Consider the following 24,000-nt stretch of genomic DNA (forward strand, 5'->3'; position numbering starts at 1 on the left):
CCCTTCCCAGACTTTGCCTACAAGAGAGTCAAGGCCAGGAAGCAGGTGTGTGTCTTCGCCTTGATGGGTTACAGTTCCTCTCTCTGAGGTCTCTTGGTCAGATTTCCACTCACCCATCTAAGAACTGATAGTTCACCCTTATTTGTAGAGGAGCAGTTAGTTCACCAAATCTGAATGAAAATGAATGCCTCGACCTGTTTCTCTAAAAATAAATAAATACATAAATAAAATAAAATATATATATATATATATATATACATATATATATATATATTACAGTAAGCATACACTGCAAACCCACCCAATATAAGCCTATAACTAGGTTACTAATGCTACTTGCCCCTTCTCCACTCTGACGGCATCTGATGGCCAAACGCTGTTGTCTGAAATGTTGCCTGGGATTATTATCCATCATTATCCAGAGTGTACTGCAGTTGTTGCATTGAAGAGCGGCGCTGTGAGCTCGTCTGGCCCACACTGCTGTTTCTGTTTATGCAGTGGCCAGCGAGTCCTTCAGCAGCACAACACATAAGCCATCAGGATCTGACTGTGGCCAGACAGAGAGGCAGACTGCTGAAGGCACTGGGGGCTGCTCAACCCCCCCCCCCCCCCCCCCCCCCCCCCCAACCCCCCAGTCCAGTCCAGTGTCTTCTCATGACGACTTCACCTAACTTATCCTCTGTTTGGCTGGACTGCTCCGTGTGTGTGTGTGTGTGTTCTCTCTATCAGATGGTATGCATTAAGTGGACTTATCTGTGATCAGACTGAAGAGAGAACCATCTGAATGTCAGTGCGAGAGAGAGACAGAGAGAGACAGAGAGAGAGAGACAGAGAGAGACAGAGAGAGACAGAGAGAGACAGAGAGAGAGAGAGAGAGAGAGAGAGACAGAGAGAGAGACAGGGAGAGAGAGAGAGAGAGAGAGAGAGAGAGAAAAGACATCAAGAGGGAGAAACAAGTAGATCAACAATCGAGATATCAGGGAGTTCCAGATATTTTCACAGTGATTTAAGTACCTTATCTGTGGATACAATGTGTCCTTTTTACTTTGCAATTGGAAAAAAGTGTTTCAATAGGAACAAGCTAATTATTTTGTTCTTTTACTAATCTGAAATATGTGAAAAGCCCTCATATGTGCAAATGTAATGTAGATATTTCCTATTTCCCAAATGATGTCTTCATATACTTGACAGTGAACATTATTCTGGGTTTATACTGTTTCCAATGAACTCCTAAACTCAAATACCAACGATCAATCAGTCACATGATCTGTGGATATGAGATAGTGTTGGGTCTAGTACAAAAAAAGCAATTAGATGAACAGAATCAGCCCTACATTCCTTTGTGGGAACAGTCCAAAGAGAGTGCGTCTCGCTGACCACGGCGACCACATTAGTCATATCTAGAATGTTCTCTCAGGCATGAAAGAAATGTTCTGGTGGTACACGCCTGTTGGGTTGGTCATGTACAGTCAGTCTTCTGATCTCCAGTCTGGCCAGGGGTCAGAGGTTATCTATTTTAATAGGTTTGTTTTGAATAGGCTATCTTCTTAGCTTGGATCTATAAACAAAAGAGGTTATCTTATCATACCCTGATCTGTTTGGTGTTTCACTTTAATTACTTGAACTATAATACAAATGATACAGAAAAAAATATTAATTAAAACATTAAACTATAGGCTGGGACCTTATGTGATGGCTGCTTGCGATTAACCCTCTGTCATTGCTGTTAAAAGTGCTTAGCAACGGCAAGATGTGTTTATAATTCCAGTTTCTCAGCCCTCATAGTGACCCAACCCTGACAGTGTTAACAGCCACAGAGATGCTTTCCTAATTATTGGACGTTTTGAAACGTCCTGGACAGTGATGGCTTGATTAGCCGGCCTTGGATATTGTTGCTTTAAGATCATAATAAGAGAACGTTCTTTCACAGGGCCCATTGTTTAATCAGAGATCAGATGTGTGTGTGTGTGAATCTGGAACCGCTTCTCCTAGCAAAACATTGGGTGAAATATGCTCTCTCACCAGAGCACAAACAGTGCTGTAAACAAACACACCAGCCTAATTCCAAACAGCTCCAGACATGGAACTCATTTACCAGTGATCAGGATACGCCTCTCCTGCTCTCCTCTTCTGTCTAAGGCTCTCACAAGCACATATGTGTACACGCGCACACACACACACCCACACACACACACACACACACACACACACACACACACACACACACACACACATGCACACACGCACACACACACATACACACACACACACACACACACACTCTCTTTCTCTCTCACACTGACACTAACACTCACACACACACACACACACACACACACACACACACACACACACACACACACACACACACACACACACACAGACGAATGAACAGACGAATGTTGACTCTTGTGTCTTCAAACCCAGTGTGGGTTCAGTTCAAACTCTTCAAACCTCATCCTCTCCCCCCTGTTCCTCCCTGTCCCCTTAGCTGGCAGTGATCCGGGCAGTGCCCAGGGGCATGTACGACGGGCCCGTGGCTGAATTCACCCCCATGTCTCGCGGCGCCACCCCGGCCTCCTCCGCCCGCACCTCACCCACCAAACAGATCCCTGTGCGGAACCTGCACCACTCCGGCTTCAGCTTAGCCAGCAGCCAAGTGATGCAGCATGGTGAGTACTGCTTCATCTCTCTCCTCCATCTCTTCTGTCTCCCTCCGTCTCTTCTGTCTCCTCCATCTCTTCTCTCTCCTCCATCTCTTCTCTCTCCTCCATTTCTTCTGTCTCCTCCATCTCTTCTGTCTCCTCCATCTCTTCTGTCTCCTCCATCTCTTCTCTCTCCTCCATTTCTTCTGTCTCCTCTATCTCTTCTCTCTCCTCCATCTCTTCTGTCTCTCCCGTCTCTTCTCTCTCCTGTCTTTTCTGTTTCTCCTGTCTTTTCTGTCCCCTCCATCTCTTCTCTCTTCTCCGTCTTTTCTGTCTCCTCCATCTCTTCTGTTCTTCTGTCTCAGACTATCCCTGTGATTCTTTATCTTTATGTTTTGGTCCTTGTAAGGTCCACAGTAAGTGTAGTGTGTGATGCTCACTGATGCTAGCAGACATCACTAATCAGAAGTATTTCTCACACAACCACATGTTTATATTTGTATATATGTAAGAATACACTGCAAATGAACCCAATATAAGCCTGTTTAGCATGTATATTGTAAGCAATTTGTGTGGGTCCGAGGTGTGGTGTCCAGGTTCCCTCTCCCTGCAGTTATTCTGAGTGTGTTGTGTGTTTTTTCACTTATCTGCTTCCCCTACCTGACACTACACCCAGAGGTGTGTTTGTGTTTGTCAGACCCATGTACACACACCCTGATAAATACAGATGGAAGCCGTAGAGAACCTCAGTGTATTTACAAACACTCCAAATCTCCTCCATCTTTTGTAAGCCCCTGACTCACTGTGATGGCCGCAGCACTAGCGAGCGCACAGGACAAAACAATGCTGTTAAACCCTGGCCGCTTTCAATATGTCCGCCTAATCCCCTGCCAATCCTATTGCTTTTAAAAAGGATTTAATCCCAAGGTGAGGGTTAGGGCAAAGCCCAGGTTGACCTAAGGGGGAAGCTGTCCAGCTCTGGTTGGGCTGTGCTTGCTGCTGGAAGTGTTTTTTATCTTATCAATCATCTTATCCTCAACTATAAGTACACACACACACATGTACACAGACACAATGCACACACACAAACACAAACACACACACACACACACACACACACAGCTCTAACTGCATGTGTGTTTCTGATCACAGGGCCACCTGCTGACGACAATCCCATTCGTCCTGGTGGACGCCGCATCGTAGTGCCCCCTGGTGGCAGGTCCAACATCACCTCCCTGAGCTAAAGAGGATTCCCACACGGCAGGGGCAAGGCAACCGAGTTCTGAATAGAGAATGAACGAGGGAGGGGTTGTTAGGATAAATAAAATAAAAAAAATAAAAATAAAAAAAAACAACAATTCTTTTTTTGAAGGCAAGCAAAACACTGACTCCTCATGCCTTATCTGTCACGAATGGTACCTGCGCCAGCTTTTAAACTGCACAGTATTACTTCTCCTGAGATCTGCCACACCAGTCAATTTGTAATTGATATCGGTGCACCAACTACCCAGTATAAACCGCACAAACTGTACACAACAAGAGACTCCACTTCAACACTTGAAGCTTGAAGATCTGATAATGGTTAATTGCATGAAAGAGGGAAATCCGTTAACACACAGTCTCACGTCCACGTGGTTAAACACAAACACAAAACAAATGTATCCAGAAAGAAAGAACCAACCATCAGTCAGAACACACACTGGCATGGTAGGAGAAGGAATACCGTCTGTTTTCAGAATGTGGCTTTGGTTTGTTCCATTAGACGTTTTTAATGTCATCTTTTTGTTTACTAGTCTGCTAATAATCCCTAGCATTTGAAACATGCAATTCCATCCATTGTTGGTAGGTGGCGATGTGAGTATGGTAGATGTAACGTAGCTTTTCGTATGATGTTGTTGCAGCCTTCCTTGGGTCACTGTGCCCCGGGAGTGATTGATTTCATGAGACATTATTGATAAGAGTTCGAAACAAATGAAGAAGAAAAAGAAAAGAGACCAGGTGAAAGAGCTCTGTTGTATTGGTTTTGCAGTCATGCAAAAAAAAGAAGCATGCTGGCTGAAAATGGTCCTTGTGTTCTTTTCCGTTCAAGTGCTCTTCCCTCTCGCGCTGATTGTGACCCACTCCCCTCATCCCCAGATAACAGGGAACTCTGAACCCTGAACCCTGAACCCTGAACCCTGAACTCTGAAGCAGATCTGGGACAGACCTGGGCCAGACCTGGGCCAGATCTGCAACAGATCCAGGTGCTATCTTGGTCAGTTGCTTGTCAAGCTTTCCTGCCTGTTGCTTCATACATCATAACTGACTACCTGGAGAAAAAAAAAAAGTGATTCTGATCTCATAATAACTGAAAGAAATGATTAAACAAGTTTAGGAATAAATGATAAATTGCCCCGGGCCTCAAAATTGACAGTTAAGGCCTTGTGAAACTATACACATTATGCTGATTTTAAAACAAACAAACAAATCTGCATTGCTTCTTGCGTTCTTCCTTACTTTCTGACATATGGTTTTGGAAATATCTCTTGTGATGAGCTCCTTCACGTGTAAGGAGGCCCATACCTCTGAGGCACTAACATACTAAACAGGCAATATCATGTTTTTATTGTCAAAAAAAAAACAAATGTTCGACACAATTACACAGGTCTGAAGGGACGTTCAGCAGGCATTTCCCCATTCTATACTCCATTATACGTCCTGTTTGAGGACTTTTATTGCACTTGGTTACATTTCTCTGGCATTGAAAAATGTAAATAAATGCAGGTAGGAGCAGGTTGGAATGCGCTGAATGCACGGACATACAGAGAAGTACTATCTCTCCTCTGTCCCTTCAGAGTCTCATAGTTGGGGCAGGTCTAGAATCAGTGTTTTATCTCTGGCAATGAAAACTGTGTTTAGCTCTTATAAAGGATGTTCCAAGAGATATAGTCCTTCCTTCTAATCAGCTGCCATTTTAGTTAACAACACACAGCATTGATGAAGGCTTATTGTAACTCTCTCATACAAGTTGTTCTTAGCATTTGTTATAATTTGGTAAAAGTTTAATTTTTTTATGATCCCAACCAAAAGCAGAGGAAGGACGGAATACAAGGTATTCAGAATGAGGTGAAAGCAAGCAAAACCAAGTAGTTGTTTTATTTATGTTCGTTGACTATCTTTGTTATAGGTTTTATGTTCTTTTTTACAGTTGTATCAAGAAACAGAAAAAAAGCCAGGTGAAACCCAAACTGAGATGTGGTTGTATGAATTGTTCCTGAATAAACATCATTTGCAACTGAATGCTATTCGTCACGTCCTCTTTCTTGTTTTTTTTCCCCCTCATCATTTTATCAACCATTGTGACTGCATTGGACATGGCCCTTCTAAAGCCTCTGGTGGCTGTTTGCTGTACTGAACATGGCTATTTAAGACATCCAGGCCACAGTACGACCTGAGTGTGCAAACCCCTATTCTATTCCCCATACTCTTAGGACAACTGACCTTGACCAACTTTGCAGTGTTAGAGCTCTTCACACACAAACCTGTGCGATTATGTCCTGCTATTCTTGTCCCAGTAATGAGGCACTTAGCTGTAATCTTTGCTTTCCCCTTGTCCTTCTACACATGTACACCTATTGTTGGGAGGCCACAAGATGCTGCCTTTACCTGTCCATGTCTGTAATGTTTCATCTTAACACAAACATGGCAGTCTAACCGACATGACTATCCAGCAGGAGGAGATCAAAGTATTTCCCTAAACTGAAATTATTCATTTCACAAACGTCTTTTCGAAGCACTGAGTAAGATATGTATGCAAATAGACACACACATCTATGTGGTAATAGGAATAAGGAGGAATCCAAGCATCCCTTCAGAGAAAGCAATGAATCACTGCACTCTGTTCAGGCTGTTCTGCTGGTGTCAGTTGATTCGGATACCTTGACATTATTTTGGTCTTGAGTTGGGACACTTGAGCGCCCTCCACAGCTCTGCCACCAGGGGGCAACGTTCACAAAAACACGGAACAACATCATGCGTGGCCTTGCTGGTGGTCCTGAGGCTGAGGTGTTGTGTCTGGGCCCTCCTGTACTCACTTGCCTAATGGCACCAGGCTGTTCACAGGATGCTACAGGCCCCTGCTGCTGGCCCCCTCACTGCTGTGGTGCTCAGTGCTGAGGTGAGGATAATCACCTGCCCTCTTCAGTCAGCTGTCTGGTTCCCCCAAAAAAAGCCCTTGGCATGAAAGCGGAGCGTTGCTCGATGCTGCTTCTTATTGGCCCAAATCCTGCACCTAGTTGGCCCACGTCCTGATTCCAACATCTGCCAGCGATGATGAGCTGCTTCTGTTGTTCCCACAGCTCTGGGAGTGGACACACCCTACGTTGCATCATTAAAGTGATGATTTAGAGCCCTCTCCCGTCCCGTGTCTCTGACACTCTCCGTCACTGTAGTTTATTCTTCCTTTCAAAAGGCCTGGGGTTGCTGCCCACTAAATGTAAGCCAAGGTAAAGACGAATGGCGTGTTAGAAAGTAGTAAAACATTTTAATGATCCTTGATGTGCAATAGGTAACCTCTTTCACGCAGCAAAACCAAACAGTAAAACATTATTTAGTGCTCTATTCAGCTGTTTAAAGCCACCATGGAAAATGAGTCATTGGCCCACGGAGACCAAACCAATAGAGATATGTCAGCACGATTTTGAATAAGGACATCAATTCCTGGTGCAGACACGCTGCTTCAAGTCTATGCCAGTGCTTCTCTGTGACCTGTGTCCACCTCTCCCTTCTGCACCAGAGGCCGGCCCGTCTCCTCTGACATGTTTTCATCACGCTTGACCTGAAACACAACATTCGCTTCACCAATCAACCCGACTGTGATCCTTCCCTATCTGACTCAGCGTGTTTATCTCCAGACATAATATCTTATTTCCTGCAAACCCTGCAAGAGTCCTAGATTCACTTCCCAAGGGCTACACGCCTGCTCCAATGCACTAGCAGCCCCCAGAGTGCTGTTCATTGTTTTCAATGTAATTGCCTTCAGCTGTATAGTGTTTGCCTGAGTGGAACGACGCTGCTGAGAGGCTAGTTGATAGGTGAAAATTCACCCTAGTTACCTCAGGACTCCGGAGCTGCATATAAGTATATTTATTAGACAAACAACAATTGCAATCGGGCTCACTACCAGCACAAGGCTGAAAGTGAAGCAATGATAAACACATTGCACAAGGTTTATATAGACAGAAGTTTAGCGTTCAGCAGAGATAACCACGTGGTGGATTTCTGACGTCCGAGGCAAGGATGGAAGTTTTGCAAGGTCTGAAGAAGCACAGTTCGAACCTTCTTATCACCTCTGGTCTAAACATGCTCTTGTACATATGCAGACTAAGTGGCACCTAATATTCTAAGTTACACACACGCAGAAAAGCCATTTCATAAGCACATGATTCATACATTCTTAAGTAATTAACAGTGTTTGCAAATGATCTCCATCACTAGTGTTGGTGTTGATGGGATTCAGGCTTAGTAATAGGGTTGCATGATGTCACACAAAATACCCTATTAGCTGTCACTCGACAAAACTGTGCATTAATGTCTTATACAACACAATATTTCATAACATATGGTGTAGTTGGCACACCATACTGAGTGCACCATGTGATTTTGATGCAGATTAGTTGCACTGGGCACAGCTGTCTGACAGGAAACGGTCTCTATTGAAGCACAAAGCTCTGTACTTCTATTTTAAGATGTAAAAGGGTAGTTGTGGGCAATGTCAGTTCTTGTCCAAGACTGGATATGACAAAGTCTTATAAATAACTGAAATCTGAAACTGGTTGAGCAGGAAGAAACATGTTTGTAAACATGGCAACTTATTGGTGATATAAAACTATCTTGTACACCACTGACAATGATCACATTACTGTAAATATACATGACTATCTTCTTTAATTCCATTTCAGAAGAAAGTATTATGTCAGCAATGTTCGCTACAAACAATTCACACATTTATTACTATTTAGCAAAAGCCTGAGTTTAGGAGTAAACTAAATGCAGAGTTGTTGAAAAATGATTGAAACACACCGAGCTAGATGGAATTAAAATAAGGAGCGTGATCAGGGAACAACAGCATCGCTTTTTCCAGCAGGTTTCAGACTTTACCTCTGGATCCTGGATTCAGAAACAGATATTCCCCTCCCAGTCGGATAGTCAGTCATTATGACTATGATTATGTCTGTCTATACTAGCAGTCGTTGGATAGTCAGTCATTATGACTATGATTATGTCTGTCTATACTAGCAGTCGTTGGATAGTCAGTCATTATGACTATGATTATGTCTGTCTATACTAGCAGTCGTTGGATAGTCAGTCATTATGACTATGATTATGTCTGTCTATACTGGCCGGGTGTGGGGGTCTTATGTTAGGTCCTGGGACCCATCACAGACTTAAGCACTAGAACACGATACAAGGAATTTTTGTCTTTCATAATTAATGTATATAATATATAATTAATATATGTAATATATAATTCATATATATAATATGACCCCCCGCCCCACCTCATGGCTACATACAGCAGATTTACGGTTCATTTATAAAAGGCTGGATACCCATTAAGCATATTGATCCCACTTTATTTGGATGACCCACTATAAACAACCAGCAAACATTGACTCTTTACATCATAAAATAGTTAGCGCAAAGAGACAAATAAAGAGACATGAACTTAGCTGATCGATTTGTCGGTGTTCGTTGATGTTAATTTGTAATTTGTTCATAAAAGGCCTAAAAAATGTTTAGTGTTACCAACATCTTTCTGTGATGGATTAATGGAGGCTGTGAACGTTACATTGGCTTTTGGACATGAAAATCTAATTTATGTTGTTCGCACCGGGGCCTTACTGAAATAATAAGTCAAATAAGGTGCTCTACTAAACGAGATCCAGTCTGTTTTAACCCGGGAGAGAAGAAGAAGAAGAAGAAAAAAAAACAATGTTGTTTTTCCTTTGACTTGTGGCTCACCAGAATAGGCCCAGACCCACATGTACAGGGTGGTGACATCATCAGGCCCAGACCCACATGTACAGGGTGGTGACTACATTAGGCCCAGACCCACATGTACAGGGTGGTGACTACATCCTGGCTTCCTGTCTCCACAGCCCTCGCCTCGCTCACACAAACACTGGGTGGCTGGGCCAACTATAATTAGGGCATTTCATCCAAGCATTCAACTCCTTCAAAAACAAGTTGTAAAATTGCCTGAGAATAATTATGGTCATCATTTATTTTTTATTTTTAAGTTAATTTATCGATCTATTTTTGCAGGAAAAACACTTTGTGAACTCGATCTGTTGGGTGCTGATTTGAGAGGGATGCTGCACAACATCATACTGCACCAGGAACCTCCTCAGTAAATCAAACTTGGGGAATGTAGGGCTAAGCAGTGTAAACCGGTACATTAGCCTGTCATGACCACAAACAAATAAATGTGAAAGAGATTTATGAAAACACAATATTTTATTTTATTTTTGAGAGAACATTTAAAGCAGTACTAAATCCAGGCCCGCTCGAGAACTCTGGCAAGTGATGAAATGATTCTGCCCTTGGTGGTAAAGCACACTGCCTGAACATAAACCAGAAAAGCCCACACTGACCACTAGATGGCAGTGTTTCATAACTAAACAGGAACAGAAACAGTTATTTAGACAGCAACACAAACATCTCGTGATTTACACAGTGAGTGTCAAAACACAGCATTTCGACATTTGTCATTTGTTTAGGCATTGCTTTAAGGACACTTCTCCTTTTATATGCCTTTTATTTCACAACATTGCTGTTATGCACCTTTTTTGACCTTGAGTTTCTCTCCAGTGTGCTGGCCCGAAGGCAAAACCTCTTCAGTTTCAGAATGCTGCATCATTCTTGAAGCACATTTGATAAAAGGTTGGAAATAACTTAGATGTCGACAGGAAAGCCAAATTCCCTCCACAGTATGTCTTTCACATTTCACTTTCATAAACTGAGTGGGAACAACATGGTCACAAAGAAAAGCTGATGACATCAGCAAGACACAAGGAAAGTTTTAAATGCTTCTCTGCACAACTGACATCACACCCACACGTAAGACGTCAGAGTGACATAAGTTATGTTCTCTATGAACTAGTAGCATAATAACACCCTAATGCTTTCTGATTGTCTAACATCAAATATGAACCAAAGATTATAGGCACTACTTCACTTGAACCATCCATCACAAGATGCCATAGATGCTATCTGCTGTCATACTTCATCATGTCAGTTCATGTCTGATAAGAGTCCTCAGTAACGTCAATGGAGTCACCATCAAGACAGCTCTTACACTGCTAGATGCCCCAACAGTATATTCACATGGCAATTTGCTGGCAGAGTAGCAAAAATGACAGAGTATGGCATCTGACATAACATGTTTATGACATGGTTATGTCAGTCTTATGATGGCGGGTCCAACTGAAGTTTCATCACCTGCCACCTGTGAACACAAATATGTGTAAACCTTTATTCGGTGGTGTTTGTGTTTGTTTACGTCAAGCCTCCACAAGGAGAAGGAAGAGGAACTGAGGAGACCTTTGACCTTTGCGTGAGGACACAGTCAGACAGCAGATACACCAGCACAGCTTGATTAGAATGCTGCACAGCTCACAGACACACACACGCACGCACGCACGTACACACACTCTTTCTCTGTCTCTCTCGGTCTCATGCACACATGCATAAACACATACGCACGCACACACACGCACGCACTCACACACTCACTCTCTCCCTCTCTATCATGAACACACGCACGCACATACACACACGCATGCTCGCAAACACACACACAAAGACACACAGTCACACACAGTCACACACACACACACACACACACACATGGAAACAGACAAAGGCAACCTCAAACTTCCTCTGCTCATGGAGGCTCCACATGAAAAACATCACTAGATCCGTCTGACTAGTACTTTACATTGTGAAGTTGACCATCACGCTGCAATGTGAACAGAACAGAACAGATATACATCTTTTTTTCTTTTTTTTTTTTTTTAAACTCTTCTCTAATTAACATGTATTTCCTTCAGTGAATTCACTTTTGAAGATCCTTAAACATAAAGTACATAAATAAACAAGTTCAATACAAAGTGACTGGCAATGTATGGACTTGGGTTACTAGCTTACCTTCTGTGGAATAAAGCACTACAGTGGCCTCAATGCTAAAGCTCTTGTCTAAAGTGCGCACGTAACTGCAGGGCGTGTATGGACAGCACGTGACTAAGTCTCTGGGTTAGTATATTGCATGCCTTTCAGAGGCATAAGGCAACACGAAAACCTCAAAAGGGGAGGGGAGGGCGGCAACTAGCCCTCAGAGTCTGCATTTGGGTCAAATGCAAGAGATGTAAAAGTCAGCAATACTTTACTTGAACGCACTATCATACAAGTGACATAACCTTGTTGTAAACATGTCATAGCTGATACCATATCCTGTCATTGGTCATGATAACAGCTGATATCCAATGAGATGACAGGGACGCGGAAAGTGACATGACAGCTTTTAAGCTACAATAGCATATATTATTTCTAAAAGTTGTCTTGACCAATATAGGTAACATGACTGAGATATACTACTGGGCATGGACTATGACAATGTATGCCATCTGTAATGACATGTTTATGACATGGTTATATCTGTCTAAGGTTGGGGTAGTAAAACATTACCATACACAGAGAAAGACACACTCAACTGTAGAAACTGTGTGTGAGCCGCTTCTATAAGGGTTTGAGGCACATTAAGGCCCATTACTTCATGAATTAATTCACGTGTTCCTTTTCTGGAACACACACCACTCACATGTCCACTTCATCTCGTCCCCAGCCACCGGTGTAGACTGTCTTCTGGGGGGCCGCGGGAGAATGTCAGGAGACAATGTTCACAGTATTTACAGACCACCATGGCTGCACAGGCGCTTCCTCAAGGGTTTAACTCTTTTCATCTTCCCATCAAATGATTACTGCGCCAGATGTGTGTGTGTCTGTGTGTGTCTGTGTGTGTCTGTGTGTGTGTCTCTGTGTGTGTGTGTTTATGCACAGGCTGGATTAACCATGGTTGTCAGGCTGCTGGGAAGGCTGATTTCCAGAACGCAAAAATAGGCAAGGAGAGAGGCGTTGGCATGCTAATGTAACCTGTGTTGTTGTGTGGACAAGGACAGTCCCGCGCCGGACTCGAACTTGCAATCTCGGGCTAAAACCCATGGGTGCTAGCGTCTGTCGCTAGCGTCTGTCGCTAGCATGGCTCTTAAGGTGTCAGGAGGTGAAATTTCCTCAATGAACAGCACTGTACCCGCTGGCTACCGCTACACTAGTCCTAGCTGGCTCAGCCCCTTGATCCAGAAGAAGAAGAGGAGGAAAGAGAGGTTGGACGTAAAAGGCTCGATGTGCCCTAGTCCAGGGTCTCGCACAACATCAGTGTCTCTTCACTCCTCACGACATATGTGTGTGTGTGTGTGTGTGTGGAGTCTCTAGTGGGGACGCTCCATATGAAAAGAAAAGTGTGTGTGTGTGTGTGTTGAGTGCTCAACGGGGTTAGGGAGGAGGAGGAAAGATGTGCCAAACTACAGGGTGTGGCCCAGCCCGAGAGAAAACAGCTCCCCCTGCTGGTCTGGAGACTATCCAGACACGCACGCCGCAGGGGGGTCGACGTTGTTGTTCTGTCCATCCTCGATGGCCGCCTTCTCCTTCATGTGCAGCTCGCTCTCCTCAGTGTCCGTCTTGGCTCTCTTCAGCCTGTTTGGAAACAGGACACACAGAGAGATAGAGTCAGAGAGAGGGAGAGAGAGAGAGAGAGAGAGAGAAGGAGAGCTTGGATATCTGACGGCAAGCCATTCATACACTTTTGTCCGAGGCAATCTGCCAGTTCTAAAAGCTTAAAAGATGTGTAAGTAAATCTGAAATAGGCTTAAGAGGGGAGATGTGAATGCCAAATCAGTGTGGTTGAAAGAAGGAAAAGAAGAGAGAAAAAAACAATTGAAAGTCAATTGGGAACCGATGCATTTTATTTACTTGGACCCGTTTCAAAGCGTGTGCTCCTCAGCTTGGCCACACTGGGCTCCCTTAGCAGCACTGCAACCTTTAAACACAGTAGTGTTTCAGCACAGGGCTTAGTCAGCTTCATGTAGCTAATTTCATATGGCAGTACAACATGGGATGCTAATTTCACATGGCAGTACAAAATGGGATGCTACTTTCACATGGCAGTACAGCATGGGATGCTAATTTCACGTGGCAGTACAACATGGGATACTAATTTCACATGGCAGTACAACATGTGATGCTAATTTCATATAGCTAATTTCACATGACAGTACAACATGGAATGCTAATTTCATATAGCTAATTTCACATGGCAGTACAACATGGGATGCTAATTTCATATAGCTAATTTCACATGGCAGTACAACATGGGATGCTAATTTCATATAGCTAATTTCACATGGCAGTACAACATGGGATGCTAATTTGACATGGTGAAGCAGGACTGTTAAAGAGCGCTCACTTCTCCCTGTTGAAGATGATGAAATCTCTCTCCACGTTATCCAGCCGCTGCTGGAGCTGCCCGTTCTGTGGAATCAAAGAGCAGCGTGTGAGCGGACACTGAGAAACACACACGCACGCACGCACGCACGCACACACACACACAAACACACACACACACACACACACACACACACACACACACACACACACACACACACACACACATATCTATTTAGCTTATTGCAGTACGAACAAGTTGACCTAGGTAGTGGCTCTTTGAATCAAACTAAACAGTTTAATGAAGTAGGCTTAAGAGTCATCTTAGTATTTCAGAACCTAAACAAAACAACAAACAAACATAAAAACAGTGACACAGGCTCCTGTGTGCCTGTGTGTCTCTCTGTGTGTGTGTCTCTGATGAGATACAAAAACAGCCAGTGGTAGAGCCTTCTACGTGTATGTGTGTGTGTGTGTGTGTGCGTGTTTGTGTGTGTTCTCCAAGTGACAGGAGCAGGAGGCACCTGCCCACACAACCAACCAAAGCCACAGATGCGCTGATCACTGCTGCCCCTGCCCCCCGCTCTAACCCTGGGCCGTATCTGGGCCACATGTGGGCCAGAACCAGAACCAGCCTCTACCTTAGCCCTGAGCAGCAGGAGGAGGACAGCAGAGCCCCAGACTGAGCATCAGGCTCCAGCCCCCTCTTAGAGAGGTTAGTGGAACACCTGCGCTGCTGTCAGTCAGGAAGACGAGGAGGGGGAGGTGTGTGTGTGGGGGGGGGGGGGGGGGGGGGATAAACAGGTGAAGGATAGGAAAACAGACAGGGAGGGAGAAAAATGAAGAGAAAGTGATATGATGGACTAGAGATTTCTACAGGGTGATGAAGAGGAAAGGGGGAAAGATAAAAACCTGGAAGAGGGAGAAGAAGAGAGAAAAGAAGAGAAAGAGAAAGAGAGAGAGGGAGAGAGTAAGAAAGAAAGAAGAGGGAGGAGAGGAAAGAGAGTGACATGTTAAACTGAAAACACCTTGAGGGTGATGTTTCTATCAACAAATTCCTGGAAAGCAGATCTGTCACAGCCATCACCAGCACTGAGAGCAGAGGCCAGGGCAGGCCAATTGGGTGACTCCTTCCTCGCCTCCTCTTCCTCTCCTCTTGCCTCCTCTCCCTCTCCTCTCCTCTCCCCTTCCTCTCCTCTTGCCTCTCCATCCCCTCTCCTGTTCCTCTCCTCTTCTCTCCCCTCCCTTTCTTCTCCTATCGCCTCCACTCCCTCTCCTCTCCTCTCCCCACCTCTCTTCTCTTCTCCTCTCCTCTCTCCCTCTTCTCTCTTCTCCTCTCCTGTCTTTTTAAAGAAACCCCTCTGTCATGACTTTGGGTGTCATTGGATCTGCGCATCACGCGTCCCGTTTTTTTTTTGTGCTTACTGTCCTGAGGTGTTACTTAACGCCACTCAAGGGTTACAGCGAGCTCATCGCAGCCGGCTTAACGCCACTGCAGAGGAGGAGATAGTAAAGACCGGCTTCTACTCAGAGAAAACAGAGCAATACATTAATAGCCAAGTGTTATATATATAATATGATTAAATGGAAACTATGGCTGATTAAGTACATAATGTGTGTGATGGGAGAGTAAGCGGGAGAGATAGAAAGAGATCGATAACAGTGGAGTGAGATAGAGAGAGAGAGAGAGAGAGAGAGAGAGAGAGAGAGAGGGAGGGAAGGTTATAGACCGGAAGACAAAGACAGGCAGAGAGAGGAAGGCAAGAAGAGAGTGATATAGACAGAAAGACAGAGAACAGTCCAGAGGGAGAAAGAGAGACAGATATAGATGGAGAGGGAGAGAGAGATGGAGAGAATGAGAGAGAGAGGGAAAGAGAGAAAGTAGTTATGGAGGTTAGGCAGCAAAGGGTTAGCTGTGGAGACATGCATGTTTGTTTTGTTCTCCCAAATGTTCAATTTTCCAATGAATTATCTGAAATTGAATTGAGCTAATTCCTCTGTCCATTAATAGGCCAATAGCAGACAGGCCTCACAGAAGCAGAGGGAGGGAGAGAGAGAGGAAGGAGAGAGGGAAGAGAGAGGGAGAGAGGGAAGAGAGAGTGAGGGAGAGAGAGAGGAAGGAAGGAGAGGGCCCAGACAAATTAGTTAGGCATTGACTGAGTGGGATGAAAGGAAAGAGACAGAGAGAGAGTGAGACAGAGAAAGAGAAAGAGAGAGAGGGAGAGATGGAAGAAATAGAGGACAGAAATAGTTTGAAAGAGAGGGACAAAAAGCGAGCAGAGGAGAGAAGTACAGTAGAAATCTGAGGGGGGTTGAGGAGAGGAAAAGAAAAGAAAAAGGAAATAAACCCCCTTTCATGCTTGAGGGTTAGTAATTGATGAAAATAAGAAGAAAGAAGAGATGAGAGGCAGAGAGAGAGAGACAGAGGCTGAGAGGAAAAGTGAGAGACAGAGGCTGAGAGAGAGAGATATAGAGGGAAAGGGAGAGAGAGATAGATGGTACTCATATGGTATAAAGCCAAATATACAAACTCTGTTGAACTAGTTAAAGAAGGTGATAATTATGTATAGCTTAAGTTAAAAAAAGACCTGACCTCCAATACCCAAAACATATTAATTTGTGCAATCTACATCCCTCCAGCTGAATCTCCCCACTTTAAGGATCAAACCTTTTCTGACTTAGAGGGAGACATCAGCCACTTCCAAACCCAGGGAAATATCCTAATCGTTGGTGATCTGAATGCCCGCACAGCTGAAGAATCAGACACTACTAGCACAAACGGAGACAAATACATGAATAACAAAACTAACACCAGCCTAACTCTTCCCTTAAGGAATAATTACGACAAAATAACAAATAGAAATGGGAAGGAACTACTGCAGCTCTGCCGATCCCTCAGTCTATACATAGCCAATGGTCGACTAAGAGGGGACTCCTTTGGCCGCTACACTTACAGTTCCTCTCTTGGCAGTAGCACAGTAGATTATGCAATAAAAGATTTGGACCCATTCTCTCTCAGAGCATTCACAGTCAAGCAACAAACCCCCTTTTCAGACCATAACCAGATCAAAATGTACCTAAAAAGACTCTACTCTAACCAACCACGCCCCAACTCCAGTCAATTATATAATATAACAACTAACTATAGATGGGAGCAAAGCAGACTACCTGCATATCAGGAGGCTATGAGCAGCCATGAAACCCAAGAACACCTACATTCTTTCCTGGCCCATTCATATCCCAGCAGTAAAGTGGGAGTAAACCTAGCCACAAAGCATATCAACAATATCTTTCATTATGTGGCACAACAATCGAGCTTACCTTTACAAAAACCAAACCCAAAAAAAGGAAAGCAAGAAAAATGGTTTGACTCAGAATGCAAATTAATGAGGAAAAAACTAAGACAATTATCCAACCAAAAACAAAATACTGTCAAACCTGGGCCCTGACAGTAAATCAAACCAAAACAAATGTACTAATTTTTCAAAAAAGGTCCAGGCCACAGAGAGACAACACTATTTTCACAATGGGAAACAACCCTATTAAAGAAACAACAAATTATACATATTTAGGTCAAAAAAATGTCAAATACAGGTAATTTTAACTTGGCTGTGAATGAATTGAGAGACAAAGCAAAAAGGGCTTTCTATGCCATCAAAAAATCTATACAAATTGAACTACCAGTAACAACATGGCTAAAAATGTTCCAATCTATCATTGAACCAATTGCACTATATGGCAGCGAGGTGTGGGGTACACAAATTCAACATGATTGGACAAAATGGGACAAACACGCAATTGAAATACTACATACACAGTTCTGCAAGAGTATCCTCCAAGTGCAGAGAAAAGCTCCCAACTCTGCATGTAGAGCTGAATTAGGCCAATACCCTCTAATATTAAAGATCCAAAAACGAGCCCTAAATTTCTGGAATCATATTAAAACAAGTGACCCACTCTCCTTTTCCTACAAAGCCCTATGCTGCCAGGAGTTGAACCCACAAAGGAGTCCCCTCTGCTTACTTGTCCTGAGGCTGGGTGAACCATCACCCACCCAGGTCATTACACAACGACGACCTCAGCCTCAAAACTCAAGATCTCAGATAATCTGACCCAACCAAATCATTATGAAAGAAAAAGAAAAATATAGAGATCACTGGGCAAAACTAACAAAATCCCAGAACAAATTAGAAACATATGTATCACTAAACAGACAGTACACCGTAGCAAACTACCTGACCACAGTGTCTGATAAAAAACTGAGGAAAACTTTAACTAAATACAGACTGAGTGAGCACAACCTGGCAGTAGAAGTCGGCCGACACAGACATACCTGGCTACCCAGAGAGGAGAGGCTGTGCTCCTTCTGTAACCAGGGAACAGTAGAGACGGAGCTACACTTCTTGATTCACTGCAACCATAACCAAAGTCTTAGAGACCATTATTTTGACAAAATAACACAAATATTCCCAGAATTCCACCATCTAAATTATCTGGACAGACTCTCAGTTCTACTGGGAGAAAGAGAGGGAGAGAGAGGGAGGGAGAGAGAGAGGGAGAGAGAGAGAGACAGAGAGAGGGGGAGAGAGTGAGAGAAAGAGAGAGGGGGAGAGAGGGAGAGAGAGAGAGAGAGGGAAAGGGAGAGAGAGAGAGAGATAAAGGGGGAGAGAGTGAGGGAAAGAGAGAGGGAGAGAGAGAGAGAGAGACAGAGAGAGGGGGAGAGCCTGAGAGGCAGTGGAGCTGGTGGTGAAGGCGAGTGGCGCTTTGATAATGATTCTCAAGCAGACGTAGCCAGACATTACTGCAGCGCTGTTCATACAAAATTGATCTGCGCTTATTTAAGAAGTGGAGCACGTCGCCAACATCCTCCTTCTCTATGCACGGCCGTCGACAGACTTTATCAAAGCATGCCACAAGTGTATTAAGCTTGTACATCGAAAAACTCTCTCTCTCTCTTTCTTTCATTTTCACTCTATCCCTCTGCTTTTCCCTTTCTTTCCCTCTGTCTTATTAAGTGTAGTTGAATGGAAATGGTTAAGAGATGGAGGACAGCACTAATTTCAGATTTAGCATGAAAGTCTAGAGCACAGGACAGGTTACTAATGGGCAGGCAGAGAAGTAGGACACCCTCCTTGCTCGGCCCCAGTCTTCCCTCTTAAAAAAGGACAAATATGCCCCCAGAAATGCGGTTAAGGACAATGGCGGTTAAGGTCATTTCGTTTGGAGGCTCATAATGTGAGACTAATATGCAAAAACACCCAGGTGTATCCAGAAATTATATTTAAAGTCGTCTTCCCTGAAATAACTTCTGAGCTCTTCAGGACAAGCACACGTAAAGGACAATATGCTAGCTAACCTCTCGCTTTGGCTTCAAGAGTACAGAGGTGGCTTTAGGTTTATCACAATATTTGGATGACTATTACAGCTACTATATTACGTAAACTAGACAGTATTAAAACATTAGAGGACAGAAAAATGAGGCGGATATAAATAGTCACTAAATATTTGAGTGTAAATAATACCACGCTAATGTATGTCAACTGAGAAGAGCAAATGCACTTGTGGCGTTGGACAGTGGAGAAATTACAGAGAGGATATAACCGATGTGGCGGAGAGAGGAGACAGCTGCTGCTGCTGCTCCTGCTGGTGGAGCATACATAAAACAAACATCACCATGGCTACCCCCGACTGCAGCTGAGGCTGGAGCAGGCGTGGCCCAGGGGTGGCCCGAGCCCGGGTCAGCTCCAGAGCCAGACTCAGTGGGGGGGGGGGGGAGACGACGACGACGACGACACAACACACACACAGGAAACTGAGCGGAGATGAGAGAGGCCTTTAAATACATCCCGCCAGGACCAATCACAATCACCCCGCCTCCCAGAATAGACAGAAGCACAATCGCCGCTGGGAAAAGGATTGGGAGACGGGGGACTATAAATACACGGGAATACTAAAGTGTGTCTGTGGAGAGGTAAATATTTATCATATCCCTGTATAGGGTTTTCAGAATAAAATATGACTCTGATGATGCCCTTTCTGTATTGTGCCAAACGTCCACTCACACGGCGCTGTCCTGTCCAACTTGTCCACTTTCTCACCCAGTGTGGAGAGAGTGCTCTGTGGACCTCCTGCTAATGACACATTGCTATTTTAAATGGAAGCGTTCCTTTGCCAGGGCTCTTCATCAGCCTGCTGCCAACATTCCTCCTGCATCAGGACTTTCTCTGACTCAGACATCATTCCAAGCTTTAGATAGCCTTCCTGCTGATTGTGCCTGCGTACACACACACACACATACACACACACATGCACACACACACACACACACACACACACACACACACACACACACAGACATCATTACCCCACCTTCAAACGGTGCTGATTTGTGAGGAAAAAAAAGTGCATGGATAGGGAGTCCAAATGATCGCTCTGTCGCTCCTCTCCTCTCTCGACTCATCTCCCAGATACACGAGGCGCACACCTGGCTATTCCGAAGGATGCTCGGGGTAAACACTTTTCCTTTTAACACACACAAACGAAAACGAAGCGCACGCACCAGCCAATGACAGACCAGCACATCAGCGCTGAGTCAGTGTTAGCACACACAGGACCACTGATGGAGACAGCAAGAGAGGGGCTGAGGTGGTGTTAGCACACACAGGACCACTGATGGAGACAGTGAGAGAGGGGCTGAGGTGGTGTTAGCACACACAGGACCACTGACAGCAAGAGAGGGGCTGAGGTGGTGTTGGCACACACAGGACCACTGATGGAGACAGTGAGAGAGGGGCTGAGGTGGTGTTGGCACACACAGGACCACTGATAGAGACAGTGAGAGAGGGGCTGAGGTGGTGTTAGCACACACAGGACCACTGACAGCAAGAGAGGGGCTGAGGTGGTGTTAGCACACACAGGACCACTGATGGAGACAGTGAGAGAGGGGCTGAGGCGGTAGAGGGTATCCTTTTCAATTTAAACTAAAGCAAGAGCAATGATAAACACTACAGCAGACAGATACTACAGCATTTGTCTGCACAGAAATCACAGGGGAGCTCATTTTAAATGACTCAGGAGAGCAGAGGTCTGTAGCGTGTGTGTGTGTGTGTTTGTGTGTGTGTGTGTGTGTGTGTGTGCGCGTGCCTGTGTGTTTGTCTGTGTGTGTCTGTCTGTATGTGTGTCTGTGTGCGTGAGTGAGTGTGAGAGTGTCTGCCTGTGTGTCTGCATGTGTGTGTGTGTGTGTGAGTGATGGGAGTTTATTCTCGTCTGTCCAAGGCTGTAAACGAGCAGAGTGAGGTCTCTGATCTGTATGGCTCTTTCAAGAGCAGAGTTTTGAAGTGGGGATCTGTGAGGACAGCACCACTATAGCCACGTGCCAAAGCAATAAAACAGCTCCGGCGTCAGTAAAGGCTCCTCTCTCCTGGGCTGCAGGGAGGAGACACCAGAGAGCAGCCCAATCGGACATGGATCTAGCCCTGACCTACAGCATCAGCTGACACCAGACTTACTGTGACTGCAGAGCTATCCACTGACGCATGCTAATAGTTTAGTTAGCGTGCTAAGTAGCTGATCCTTTTTTCAGAATTCCTTTCTTTAGATAAAAGGCGGACATGGATGTCCGGAGGGTGTTGAGATGGAAGAGACTTGGGAGGCTTTACCTGTGGGGATCCATCGGAGCCGTTGTCCCTGGTCTTCCTGGCCAGCCTCTTCTTCTTCTTGTGCAGTGGCTTGGACTCCAGGATCATCTCCTCCAGCTCAAAGGTGGGGTCACAGTTCAGACGCCGCCTCTACGGGAGGAGCAAAGCGCAAAATGTACAGGTGCAGTGTGGGAAGGTTGATAAATGTTTGTTATGGTCAATTATATATATATTTTAACACTTAAATCTTTCATCTTAAAGTTAACATACAACGTGGACAGTTGGTTATCCACAGACCTGACTTCTCCATAGAAACACATTCATATTGAAAATCCCCAAATGAAACATGAGAACCTACACACTCTAGCCACTTTATCGTTAGAATAAAATGGACGGTCGGTTCTCCATAGATCTAACATTTCACTTCTCTATGGAAACACACTCACTGATTGGGAAATATTCAAAGGGCTCCAGAGACTCTACAGTGATTAGAGTGTTTGTGTGTGTGTGTGTGTGTGTGTGTGTGTGTGTGTGTGTGTGAATTAGATTCACCATGCTAATTAATTATGCACCTGGTTCCCACTTTGGGTCACTGGATAGTTGCCCCTAGTGATCCCATCCAGGTCCAATCAGCAGCCATTAGCTATGCCAATTAGGATCAGCGGCTGGAGGATATTTAAATCGCCAGCACTAATGATGATGGACATGACCACTAAAGCCTCCCCAGCCTACCAGGCCAGTACATCTCTTTTTTTTCTTTCTAAACAATGTCATTTTATTTTCCGGTGCTAGTGGATTTGTCCATCCTTTGGGACACTGGAAAGGACAATGCAAGCGGACTTTCTTTCTGCAGGAGGCTGTTTGCCGCCCCTGGCAGCTTATTTGTCTGTGGTTTTCAGCCTTAACGCAAGGTGCTTATGGGCCCCTGGGGTGTGTGTCTGTGTGTGTGTGTGTACACCCTTCCTCGCAGTAATGCATGTCTGAAAAGGTTAAAGCCCTCTAAAATAACGCCAGCATGCGCTGCAGAGCTGGCCACCTGGTGGGCCGGTTCGAGCTGGTCTGAGGGAGGTCTGTCTCCCTGGGGGGCGGGATAAAGATCTCTCTCTCTGTGTGTGTGTGTGTTTATGTGTGTGTGTGTGTGTGTGTGTGTGTGTGTGTGTGTGTGTGTGTGTGTGTGTGTCTGTATCTGTGTCTGTATATGTGGCAAACAGCAGTGTATGTGTGGCAGACAGCAGGGTGTGTGTGTGTGTGTGTGTGTGTGTGTGTGTGTGTGTGTGTGTGTGTGTGTGAGGGGGGTTACTTGCATTGGGGATGAATCCTGGGGATATCTGTTTGCTGAGGACGGCATCCCAGTTGACGTCGGAGAGGTAGTCCATTTCCTGGAGCTCGGGGAGGCTGGAGATCCGTTTGGCCGCGTCGATACACATTAGCTGAGTTCAGAGAGAGAAGACACTGAGTTTGCAGGGGGAGTCACTCTAAAGCACACACATACAAACACACACAGACACAACTGCACACACAGACACAAACACACACACAAACAAACACACACACATACAGAGATAAAAACACAAACACACACACAAATACATCAATATGTGTTCTCCTTTTTGTCTGTGTAGAGTTTTCAGGTTTAGTTTAATCTCCCCTCTTTTAGCCCTGAGCTGTACCTCTAGGAGGAGGAGTGTGGGGCTGTACCTCCAGGAGGAGGTGTGTGTTGCTGTACCTCCAGGAGGAGGTGTGTGGTGCTGTGCCTCTAGGAGGAGGTGTGTGGAGGTGTGTGGGGCTGTGCCTCTAGGAGGAGGTGTGTGGGGCTGTGCCTCCAGGAGGAGATGTGAGGAGGTGTGCCTCTAGGAGGAGGTGTGTGGGGCTGTGCCTCCAGGAGGAGCAGGAGGAGGTGTGTGGGGCTGTGCCTCTAGGAGGAGGTGTGTGGAGGTGTGTGGGGCTGTGCCTCTAGGAGGAGGTGTGTGGTGCTGTGCCTCCAGGAGGAGGTGTGTGGGGCTGTGCCTCTAGGAGGAGGTGTGTGGGGCTGTGCCTCTAGGAGGAGGTGTGTGGAGGTGTGTGGGGCTGTGCCTCTAGGAGGAGGTGTGTGGGGCTGTGCCTCCAGGAGGAGGTGTGTGGGGCTGTGCCTCTAGGAGGAGGTGTGTGGAGGTGTGTGGGGCTGTGCCTCCAGGAGTAGG

At 45.0% G+C, this 24,000-nt stretch overlaps 2 protein-coding genes across 2 annotated transcripts in view; one reads left to right on the plus strand and one right to left on the minus strand.

Moving 5' to 3' along the window:
• dpysl3 (dihydropyrimidinase like 3) overlaps window positions 1–5,924 on the plus strand; it is a 27,195-nt gene extending 21,271 nt beyond the window's left edge. Inside the window, exons 12-14 of the mRNA XM_031572151.2 lie at window positions 1–45; window positions 2,492–2,672; window positions 3,798–5,924. The exon at window positions 1–45 is cut by the window's left edge and continues 135 nt beyond it. Coding sequence (XP_031428011.1) covers window positions 1–45; window positions 2,492–2,672; window positions 3,798–3,889 — 318 coding nt within the window. The 3' untranslated portion in view covers window positions 3,890–5,924. The remainder of the gene's footprint in view (window positions 46–2,491; window positions 2,673–3,797) is intronic.
• Window positions 5,925–11,704: 5,780 nt separating this feature from the next.
• The window catches only part of stk32a (serine/threonine kinase 32A), a 44,875-nt gene continuing 32,579 nt past the window's right edge, over window positions 11,705–24,000 (minus strand). Inside the window, exons 10-13 of the mRNA XM_012827608.3 lie at window positions 23,125–23,250; window positions 21,842–21,970; window positions 14,206–14,270; window positions 11,705–13,436 (exon numbers count right to left, since the gene is read on the minus strand). Coding sequence (XP_012683062.1) covers window positions 13,319–13,436; window positions 14,206–14,270; window positions 21,842–21,970; window positions 23,125–23,250 — 438 coding nt within the window. The 3' untranslated portion in view covers window positions 11,705–13,318. The remainder of the gene's footprint in view (window positions 13,437–14,205; window positions 14,271–21,841; window positions 21,971–23,124; window positions 23,251–24,000) is intronic.

The sequence above is a fragment of the Clupea harengus genome, chromosome 8 (assembly GCF_900700415.2).
Source record: "Clupea harengus chromosome 8, Ch_v2.0.2, whole genome shotgun sequence".
NCBI lineage: Eukaryota > Metazoa > Chordata > Actinopteri > Clupeiformes > Clupeidae > Clupea > Clupea harengus.